The sequence below is a fragment of the Salmo salar genome, chromosome 28, assembly GCF_965601325.2.
Source record: "Salmo salar chromosome 28, fSalSal1, whole genome shotgun sequence".
Taxonomy (NCBI): domain Eukaryota; kingdom Metazoa; phylum Chordata; class Actinopteri; order Salmoniformes; family Salmonidae; genus Salmo; species Salmo salar.
In genome coordinates, this window is record NC_138318.1 from 19295065 (window position 1) to 19307270 (window position 12206).

The 12206-nt window shown below is 41.4% G+C and overlaps 1 protein-coding gene across 2 annotated transcripts in view; it reads right to left on the reverse strand.

The window, feature by feature from the left end:
* ttyh2 (tweety family member 2) overlaps positions 1–12206 on the reverse strand; it is a 116741-nt gene that overhangs the window by 59380 nt on the left and 45155 nt on the right. For both annotated transcript variants that reach the window (XM_014179816.3, XM_014179817.3), the window contains exon 3: positions 188–299. In XM_014179816.3, coding sequence (XP_014035291.1) covers positions 188–299 — 112 coding nt within the window. The remainder of the gene's footprint in view (positions 1–187; positions 300–12206) is intronic.

Genomic DNA, 12206 nt, shown 5'->3' on the forward strand with positions numbered 1-12206 from the left:
CCCACCAGGCTGTCGACCCCTCCCAGGGTGTGATTGGTGTTGTACAGTGAGTAGGTCAGTTGTATGGTTAAGTATTGAGTCTGTAGTGCTACCCACCAGGCTGTCGACCCCTCCCAGGGTGTGATTGGTGTTGTACAGGGAGTAGGTCAGCTGTATGGTTATGTATTGAGTCTGTAGTGCTACCCACCAGGCTGTCGACTCCTCCCAGGGTGTGATTGGCATTGTACAGGGAGTACGTCAGCTGGTAAACCCCGTCGTTGGTCTCGCTGTTGCCATAGAAACCCACTCCCACCGCAGCACTGCACAGAGCGAGAGAGACAGGAAGGAAGATGCAGGTTAGCGTTTCTGATAAATTAATCAGCATAGGACAACGTATACCACATCCAGTACTTAGTACCAACGACTGATCCAATAAATCATTGATCTTCGTTTAAAGGAGGTTGTTTTGCCACAATTATAAACTGTTATCTATTACTCTGTCGTTGCCTTTTGCAGCTCCCAGGGTGAGAGTTGTCAAAAGTTATGGTGAGCTGTCATGACTACAACCCCTAAAATGGCAACATGAAAGCTTGAGCTTCGTTGCACATCCCCACCTTGAGGATATCGTGCAAGCTAGAAGAATACTGTATGTTAGTTTGGTTGATGATTGTGAAACGGTGAAACCATTCTTCGGTTTATTCAGTCTAAAAGGTTTGGTAGATCAAATAGATAAGTGCACAGTAAATAAAAAGAGACAAAGACATAAAACCTCACAGCAAATTAAGAAACACACAGCACAGTTAAGAGATTCACGTGAGTCATATTGGTTGCGTCCCAAATGACACCCTATTCCCTATATAGTGAGATACTTTTGACCAGGGCCCATAGGATTCTGGTCAAATGTAGTGCACTATGTAAGGGATTGGGTGCCATTTGGGATCGCAGACACTGTTATGGAGGTTAATGTTGCTTCACTGGATTTATTCCTCTATTTCAACAGTGTGTGGGTCTCCATCTCTTCCCTGGTCAGTAATAATAGGAACATGTGCTGAACATAGACAGAAAAACAACTGGACAGAGTCACACAACATTCTTCATCCAGTGACTGAGAATGTTCCTATAGTCCACTGTCCACTGTCATACAGAAAAACAGAACTATGCACTATCATAATAAATGGTTCTGTATTACTCCAGGAAACCTTAGATTACTAAGCATTACTAACATGCACTCAGGCAAGCACATACACATTTTAGCAGTAGGCTGAAATTTAGTTATCTCTGAAAAATGTCATTTTGCTCATCCCCTCTTTGAGTTTGTGTGTTACGGACATCAAAATCAAATCAAATTGTGTTTTTATTTATTTTATGTATAGTACTCTGACAGTACTCAGTACTCTCAGTACCACAAGCAGTGGTCCCCCTATCTTAGTATCTCTACTAATAGTTTATCTTCACACTACCGTGCATATCCCTCCCCTCCCCACTCCACCACACTAACACAACTACTGTGGAGATAAACCTCTCTCGGTATCTCTTGATTATTGGAACCTCACACTTTATACAGCCTACCCTTACAGTATATTAAAACACCCACTTCCTCCTGTTATGTCTGGTCCAGTAAAGTGATGTCAGATGAGGACCACAGGTCAGTCCCAGTGGGTAGAACTTAGTCTAGGATCTGAGGAAAACCTCCACATTCGTAACAGTGTCTATCACTGGACGTGTCCCAAATGGGGCCCTATATACACTGACCGTACAAACATTAGGAACACCTGCTCTTTCCATGACCTAGACTGACCAGGTGAATCCAGGTGAAAGCTATGATCCCTCACTTGTTAAATCCACTTCAATCAGTGTAGATGAAGGGGAGGAGACAGGTTAAAGAAGGATTTTTAAGACTTGAGACAATTGAGACATGGATTGTGTATGTGTGCCATTCAGAGGGTGAATGGGCAAGACAAAAGATTTAAGTGCCTTTGAACGGGGTATGGTAGTAGGTGCCAGGCTCACCGGTTTGGTATTTCAAGCTCAACAGTTTCCCGTGTGTATCAAGAATGGTCAACCACCCAAAGGACATCCAGCCAACGGCAGGCCAGTGGTCGAAAACGGGTAACTGATGAAAAAGGACAAAGGAGGCTAACACGAATTGTGGAGAGCAACAGACGGGCTACAGTTAGTCAACTGACAGTCCAGTACAACATTGGTGCCCAAAGACCCATGAAAGAATGCACAACTCGACGTACCTTGATACGAATGGGGTGTGGCAGCCAACGACCTTACAGAGTTCCACTTCTTTCAGCAAAATACTAGAAACTGCGGTTGCAGTGGGCTAAGTAACGAAAACACACAGGAGAATTGGAAATACAATGCCTGGTCTGATGAATCCTGGTTCCTGCTGTTTCAGGCTGATGGGAGGACTAGGGTATGGAGGAAACCACATGAGTACATGCATCCATCATGCCGCATGACAACATTACAGGCTGGTGGTGGTGGTGTGGAGTGTATTTTCATGGCACACATTGGGCCCCTTGATAAAATGGGGCAACTTTGAATGCCACAGGATATCTGAACATCATTGCCAATCAGGTGCATCCATTCACGGCAGCAGTGTATCCATCTGCAAATTGATGGAACGAGCTACTCGGAGTAGAGATCCACTACCAGTCAACTTGACACAACTGTGGGAAGCATTGGAGTCAACATCGGCCAATATCCCCGACGAATCCCTGACATTCCCCGACGAATTGAGGCTGTTTTGAGGGCAAAAGGGGGTGCAACTCAATATTAGGAATGTGTTCCTAATGTTTTGTACACTCAGTGTATATAGTGCACGACATAGCATATAGGTTGCCATTTGAGACACATTCTGTGACTGTAATCCCTCTAAAGAGAAGCTTCCTCTGTCTCCCATTGCGTTGGGAAATGGCATTCCGATTTCCTCCCACACAGCACTCTGCTGTGCTGTTTAGTACGGTAACAGTAATGTGGGTAGTCCTGATGGGGAGTACACAGTACAGGTACATGGACAGGAACAGCAGGAACTATTATGATAATTATAACAGTGGAGAAAAGTCTCCCACACAGCAGAGAGAGAGGGTGGAAGAGAGAGAAAGAGCGAGAACAAGAGAGAGAGAGAGAGAGACTGGGGGAAGGGGGAGAGAAGGAGAAAGAAAGAGCGGGAAAGAGAGAGAAATAAATTGTGATAAATAAAAAAGTATACCAGTTTCAATTAAGGACAAAAACATTGACAGCCCTGCCATATAGATTGTGAAATAGTTGGGAAGAGATTTTTGATGTACCGATTCCATGGCACATGGTTTATGAACTGATACGCAAAACGACGCAGGATTCAAAACGTAGAATTTTTAAATGTAAATTATTATACAAAATTCTTGCAACCAATAGAATGTTATTTATATGGGGGATACAATCTTCCCAGCTCTGCAGATTTAGCTGCGAAGAGACAGAATAATTTGCTAATTTGTTTTGGTACTGTCCATATGTAGCTTGTTTTTGGTCACAGGTCCAGGAAAAATTGCAATATTTATCTGGAGGTAACTCTGCAAATAGCACTACTGGGTGATCTGAAAAGTCATAGTCAATCAATCAATAATATAATAATACTTTTGGCAAAAATGTTTATTTTCAATTTACAATCTGTAGAAACAATGAGAATAGACAAGTTAAGAACTATTGTCAAACATCACAGCACAGTTGAAGATGATATGGCAAATAGAAATCCAATATGGATGGTGTTAAGAGATAGATGGGAGGGGTTGAATGGAGCTGAAGGTTGGGACTAATAACAACAAGATAACTAATGTAAAACATACAGTACTGTGTCCGTAAAACATATATAGGTTCAGAACGTTTGTGAAAGAGCACAGTTTGAAAGATATGGCAAATAGCAATCAAACCGGATGCATATCAGAAATAGATGGGAGAGGTAGAGGAAAGACAGGAGTAAAACAAACAAAATAGAATTATTGTAAAATAGACTGTGTCCATAAAATGTACAGTGAGGGAAAAAAGTATTTGATCCCCTGCTGATTTTGTACGTTTGCCCACTGACAAAGAAAGGATCAGTCTATAATTTTAATGGTAGGTTTATTTGAACAGTGAGAGACAGAATAACAACAAAAAAATCCAGAAAAATGCATGTTAAAAATTTTATAAATTGATTTGCATTTTAATGAGGGAAATAAGTATTTTACCCCCTCTCAATCAGAAAGATTTCTGGCTCCCAGGTGTCTTTTATACAGGTAACGAGCTGGGATTAGGAGCACACTCTTAAAGGGAGTGCTCCTAATCTCAGTTTGTTACCTGTATAAAAGACACCTGTCACAGAAGCAATCAATCAGATTCCAAACTCTCCACCATGGCCAAGACCAAAGAGCTCTCCAAGGATGTCAGGGACAAGATTGTAGACCTACACAAGGCTGGAATGGGCTACAAGACCATCGCCAAGCAGCTTGGTGAGAAGGTGACAACAGTTGGTGCGATTATTCGCAAATGGAAGAAACACAAAAGAACTGTCAATCTCCCTTGGCCTGGGGCTCCATGCAAGATCTCACCTCGTGGAGTTGTAATGATCATGAGAACGGTGAGGAATCATCCCAGAACTACACGGGAGGATCTTGTCAATGATCTCAAGGCAGCTGGGACCATAGTCACCAAGAAAACAATTGGTAACACACTACGCCGTGAAGGACTGAAATCCTGCAGTGCCCGCAAGGTCCCCCTGCTCAAGAAAGCACATATACATGCCGTCTGAAGTTTGTCAATTAACATTTGAATGATTCAGAGGACAACTGGGTGAAAGTGTTGTGGTCAGATGAGACCAAAATGGAGCTCTTTGGCATCAACTCAACTCGCCGTGTTTAGAGGAGGAGGAATGCTGCCTATGACCCCAAGAACACCATCCCCACCGTCAAACATGGAGGTGGAAACATTATGCTTTGAGGGTGTTTTTCTGCTAAGGGGACAGGACAACTTCACCGCATCAAAGGGACGATGGACGGGGCCATGTACCGTCAAATGTTGGGTGAGAACCTCCTTCCCTCAGCCAGGGCATTGAAAATGGGTCGTGGATGGGTATTCCTGCATGACAATGAACCAAAACACACGGCCAAGGCAACAAAGGAGTGGCTCAAGAAGAAGCACATTAAGGTCCTGGAGTGGCCTAGCCAGTCTCCAGACCTTAATCCCATAGAAAATCGGTGGAGGGAGCTGAAGGTTCGAGTTGCCAAACCGAAGCCTCGAAACCTTAATGACTTGGAAAAGATCTGCAAAGAGGAGTGGGACAAAATCCCTCCTGAGACGTGTGCAAACCTGGTGGCCAACTACAAGAAACGTCTGACCTCTGTGATTGCCAACAAGGGTTTTGCCACCAAGTACTAAGTCATGTTTTGCAGAGGGGTCAAATACTCATTAAAATGCAAATCATTTAATAAAATTTTTGACATGCGTTTTTCTGGATTTTTTTGTTGTTATTCTGTCTCTCACTGTTCAAATAAACCTACCATTAAAATTATAGATGATAATTTCTTTGTCAGTGGGCAAACGTACAAAATCAGCAGGGGATCAAATACTTTTTTCCCTCACTGTATATAGTATGTATAAGCTGGAAGTAGAAGCCTAAGCGTTGTTGTTCACTAGCTAGTTTACTCCAATTAGGGGAGGGGTGGTAGAGAGTAATAAAATATATTTTTTTAAATATATTATATATATATATATATATATATATATAAAAGGTATGTATGTATATGTATTTATATGTATGTATGTGTATATGTATGTCTTTATATGTGTATGTATGTGTATGTATATATATACAGTTGAAGTCAGAAGTTTACATACACTTAGGTTGGAGTCATTAAAACTCTATTTCAACCACTTCACAAATTTCTTGTTAACAAACTATAGTTTTGGCAAGTCGGTTAGGACATCTACTTTGTGCATGACAAAAGTAATTTTTCCAACAAATGTTTACAGACAGATTATTTCCCTTATAATTCACTGTATCACAATTACAGTGGGTCAGAAGTTTACATACACTAAGTTGACTGTGCCTTTCAACAGCTTGGAAAATTCAAGAAAATGTCATGGCTTTAGAAGGTTCTGATTGACATCATTGGAGTCAATTGGAGGTGTAGCTGTGGATGTATTTCAAGGCCTACCTTCAAACTCAGTGCCTCTTTGCTTGACATCATGGGAAAATCAAAAGAAATCAGCCTAGACCTCAGAAAAAAATTTGTAGACCTCCACAAGTCTGGTTCATCCTTGGGAGCAATTTCCAAAAGCCTGAAGGTACCACGTTCATCTGTACAAACAATAGTACGCAGGAAGGAAACGCGTTCTGTTTCCTAAAGATGAATGTACTTTGGTGCGAAAAGTGCAAATCAATCCCAGAACAACAGCAAAGGACCTTGTGAAGATACTGGAGGAAACAGGTACAAAAGTATCTATATCCACAGTAAAACGAGTCCTATATCAACATAACCTGAAAGGCCGCTCAGCAAGGAAGAAGCCACTGCTCCAAAACCACCATAAAAAAGCAAGACTACGGTTTGCAACTGCTCATGGAGACAAAGATTTTACTTTTTGGAGAAATGTCCTCTGGTCTGATGAAACAAAAATAGAACTGTTTGGCCATAATGACCATCGTTATGTTTGGAGGAAAAAGGGGGAGGTTTGCAAGCCGAAGAACACCATCACAACCGTGAAGCACGTGGGTGGCAGCATCATGTTGTGGGGGTGCTTTGCTGCAGGATGGACTGATGCACTTCACAAAATAGATGGCATCATGAGGAATGAAAATTTTGTGGATATATTGAAGAAACATCTCAAGACATCAGTCAGGAAGTTAAAGCTTGGTCGCAAATAGGTCTTCCAAATGGACAATGACCCCAAGCATACTTCCAAAGTTGTGGCAAAATGGCTTAAGGACAACAAAGTCAAGGTATTGGAGTGGCCATCACAAAGCCCTGACCTCAATCCTATAGAAAATTTGTGGGCAGAACTGAAAAAGTGTGTGCGAGCAAGGAGGCCTACAAACCTGACTCAGGTACACCAGCTCTGCCAGGAGGAATGGGCCAAAATTCACCCAACATATTGTGGGAAGCTTGTGGAAGGCTACCCGAAACGTTCGACCCAAGTTAAACAATTAAAAGGCAATGCTACCAAATACTAATTGAGTGTATGTAAACATCTGACCCACTGGGAATGTGAATGTGAAGCTGAAATAAATCATTCTCTCTACTATTATTCTGACATTTCTTATTCTTAAAATAAAGTGGTGATCCTAACTGACCTAAGACAGGGAATTTTTACTAGGATTAAATGTCAGGAATTGTGAAAAACTGAATTTAACGTATTTGGCTAAGGTGTATGTAAACTTCCGACTTCAACTGTATATGCAAAATATAAATAATTACATTGATGGAAGCTACAATCTGTCTTTACTTTTTCCACACTACAACATTAGCCCGGTGTCAAAAACATACTGTCGGGAATCTGCCTCTTTCATGTTCCTGTGTTTAAACAAGCTGTATGATGCTACAGACACACAGATATGAGTCCCAAATGACACCCTATTACCTTTATGGTATAGTACTATGTTTACTGTAAAGTTGTAAAGTTGTTCACTATATAGGGAATAGGGTGCCATTTGGGACACACAACAGAGAAACCTCAAAACATCCAGGAAAGAAAGAAGCAAAGCCTAGCAAATAAAAGCAGCCTGAGGAAATAGGTTTCTCTGAAATATCTGAATCATTCTCATTAACAGGATGATTGTAGGGGATTAGAGATAAAGAAGAGAGATGGAGGGAAAGAGAGTTAGTATAACTCCTTAACGCAGATAAATATCTGGTGACCATCAGACAAACTGAGTAGTAGATGGCTCAGGGACCATAGGTGCTGACCTATGATCAAGTCCCTTCTGTCCTTATTCATTGTGATCTAAAAGGAAAAACTGATTCTAAATCAGCACGCCTTCTCGGAGACTCTTGATGTGGCCCCTGGTATACGCATAGCAAACGTCCGTGGTACTGTCATGTCCATGACACACAAACTGGAACAGAGGATGAGAGAAAGCAAATTCACAGAGAGAGAACTGAAATTTAGCCTCTGGCTAAAGAACTCCAACTACAACTTCTGCACACATATTACTCTTTGCAATGATGCATTTACAGTGCATTCGGAAAGTATTCAGACCCCTTGACTTTTTCCACATTTTGTTACATTACAGACTTATTCTAAAATGGATTAAAAAAAATATCCTCATCAATCTACACACAATACCCCATAATGACAAAGCAAAATCTGTTTTTTTTTATGTTTGCTAATTTATTGAAAATCAAAACTGAAATACCTTAATAACATAATTATTCAAACCCTTTGCTATGACACTTAATCATTTAACCCTTATTTTACCAGGTAAGTTGACTGAGAACACATTCTCATTTACAGCAATGACCTGGGGAATATTGACAGGGGAAGAAGGGGGGATGAATGAGCCAATTGTAAGCTGGGGCTGATTAGGTGACCATGATGGTATGAGGGCCAGATTGGGAAATTGAGCTCAGCTGCTTCCTGTTTCCATTGATCATCCTTGAGATGTTTCTACAAATTGATTGGAGTCCACCTGTGGTAAATTCGTTTGATTGGACATGATTTGGAAATACACACACCTGTCTATATAAGGTCCCACAGTTGACAGTTCATGTCAGAGCAAAAACCAAGCCACGAGGTCGAAGGAATTGTCAGTAGAGCTCAGAGATAGGATTGTGTCGAGGCACAAATCTGGGGAAGGGTACCAAAAAATGTCTGCAGCGTTCAAAGTCCCCAAGAACACAGTGGCCTCCATCATTCTTAAATGGAAGAAGTTCGGAACCAACAAGACTCTTCCTAGAGCTGGTCGCCCGCCCAAACTGAGGAATTGGGGGAGAAGGGCCTTGATCAGGGAGATGACCAAGAACCCAATGGTCACTCTGACAGAGCTCCAGAGTTCCTCTGTGGAGGTGGGAGAACATTCCAGAAAGACAACCATCTCTGCAGCAATCCACCAATCAGGCCTTTATGGTAGAGTGGCCAGACGGAAGCCACTCATCAGTAAAAGGCACATGACAGCCCGCTTGGAGTTTTCCCAAAGGCACCTAAAGGACACAGACCAGAGAAACAAGATTCTCTGGTCTGATGAAACCAAGATTTAACTCTTTGGCCTGAATGCGAAGCGTCACGTCTGAAGGAAATCTGGCACCATCTCGACGGAGAAGCGTGGTGGCAGCATCATGCTATGGGGATGTTTTTCAGCGGCAGGTACTGGGAGAATAGAGATCCTTGATGAAAACCTGCTCCAGAGCACTCAGGACCTCAGACTGAGGTGAAGGTTCACCTTCTAACAGGACAACGTAGGAGTGGCTTCGGGACAAGTCTCTGAATGTCCTTGAGAGCCTGGACTTGAACCGGATCAAACATCTCTTGAGAAACCTGAAAATAGCTGTTCAGCGATGCTCCCCATCCAATCTGACAGAGTGTGTAGAGGATCTACAGAGAAGAATGGGAGAAACTCCCCAAATACAGGTGTGCCAAGCTTGTAGCGTCATACCCAAGAAGACTTGAGGCTGTAATCGCTTCAACAAAGTACTGAACAAAGGTGCTTCAGCAAAGGTCTGAATACTTACGTAAATGTCATATTTCCGATTTTTAATACATTTGCAAAAAATTCTAAAAATCTGTTTTTCCTTTGTCATTATGGGGTACAGTGTGTAGATTGATGAGGGGAAAAAACGATTTAATCCATTCTAAAATAAGGCTGTAACATCACAAAATGTGGAAACGGTGAAGGGGACTGAATACTTTCCGAATGCACTGTATATAGTAAGCCTTCCTTAACTATGATTAAATCACTGTGACACATGTTCTCTATGGCAGGGTCAAACAGGAATAGAGATTTAACATCTACTACTGTAGCACACTGGCATCATGATACGCCGGCAGCTAGATAGAAGATGTCTCATTGGGATTCTGTTCAGGCACCACAAATACTACCCCTGGGGTCCTAACACAACTCACTCCAACCAAATGAAATAAAGCTATTTTGTGCATCTAATAACCTCAATTATGGGCAGTATACTACAAAACTCAGTTGATGTACAGCATCCAATATCTGCCCATATACAAGCTTATCCAAAAATAATAACTGCCCATGAAATTTGATCCCAAAATTATTATTTTTACATCCAGTGCCAGAACAAAACAAAAATGATTTTAAAAAGCTGTGGCAGAAAATATAGTGCCTTCAAAAAGTATTCACACCCATTCCCAGCAACTTTTTCCAATTCACAGCCTGAATTTAAAATTGATTAAATTTAGATTTTGTGTCAATGGGACACACACAATACACCATAATGTCAAAGTGGTATTATGTTTTTAGAAATGTTTAAAGGTTAATTAAAAATGAAAAGCTTAACCTTTGTCTTGAATCAAAAATAATTCAACCCCTTTGTTATGGCAAGCCTCAATAAGTTCAGGAGTAAAAATGTGCTTAACAAGTCACATAATATGTTGCATGGACTCACTCTGTTTGCAATAATAGTGTTTAACGACATTTTTGAAGGACTACCTCATCTCTGTACCCCACACATACAATTATCTGTAAGATCCCTCAGTAGAGCAGGGAGGTCCCATGAAGACCAGGGAGGTTTTCCAATGCCTCGCAAAGAAGGACACCTATTGGTAGATGGGTAAAAATAAAAAAACAAGACAGTGAATATCCCTTTAAGCAGGGTGAAGTTATTAATTACACTTTGTAGTCACTGGGTGTATTGATACACCATTCAAAGATACAGGCGTCCTTCCTAACTCAGTTGCCGAAGAGAAAGGAAACCAATCAGGGATTTCACCATGAGGCCAATGGTGACTTTAAAACAGAGTTTAATGGCTGTTTTAGGAGAAAATTGAGGATGGATCAACAACATTGTAGTCTCTCCACAATACTAACCTAAATGACAGGGTGAACAGAGCCTGTACAAAATAAAAATATTCCAAAACATGCATCCTGTTTACAACAAGACACTTAAGTAAAACTGCAAAAAATGTAGCAAAGAACTTAATGTCCTAAAGCGTTATGTTTGGGGAAAATCCAACACAACACATCACTGAGTACCACTCCATATTTTCAAGCATAGTGGTGGCTGCATCATGTTATGGGTATGTTTGTCATCGGCAAGGACTAGGGAGATATTTGTGATAAAAATAAATGGAATAGAGCTAAGCACAGGCAGAATCCTAGAGGAAAATCTAGTTCAGTCTGCTTTCCAACAGACATTGGGAGAAAAATGTACATTTTCAATAGAAAAATAACCTAAAACACAAGGCCAAATATGCATGCTCTTCAACCGATCGCTGCCGGCACCCACCCGCCTAGCATCACTACTCTGGACGGTTCTGACTTAGAATATGTGGACAACTACAAATACCTAGGGTTAGGGTGAGACTGGCTAGACTGTAAACTCTCCTTCCAGACTCACATTAAGCATCTTTAATCCAAAATTAAATCTAGAATTGGCTTCCTATTTCGCAACAACGCATCCTTCACTCATGCTGCCAAACATACCCTCGTAAAACTGACTATCCTACCGATCCTTGACTTCAGCGATGTCATTTACAAAATAGCCTCCAACACTCTACTCAGCAAATTGGATGCAGTCTATCACAGTGCCATCCGTTTCGTCACCAACGCCCCATATCCTCTCTGGGATAGGGGGCAGTATTTTCACGTCTGGATGAAAAGCGTGCCCAAAGTAAACTGCCTGCTACTCAGGTCCAGAAGCTAGGATATGCATATTATTAGTAGATGTGGATAGACACCACTCTGAAGCTTCTAAAACTGTTTGAATAATGTCTGTGAGTATAATAGAACTGATTTGGCAGGCGAAACCCCGAGCACAATCCATCCAGGGAAATGTTTTTTTTTTAGGTCAATCTGTTTTACATTGGTTTCTATGGCAAGCCCGTTTTAATAGAAATATGCTTGCAGTTCCTATGGCTTCCACTAGATGTCAACAGTCTTTAGGAATTGGTTGATGTTTTTCCTTTGAGTAATGAAGAAGTAGCCTTTTCCTTTCTGAGCGTAGAGCCAAGTGTACTTTTTTGTTTGGGGCGCGCGACCTGAAGCTCCCTCCACTTTTATTTTATCCGCTATTGAACACAGTTTATCCCGT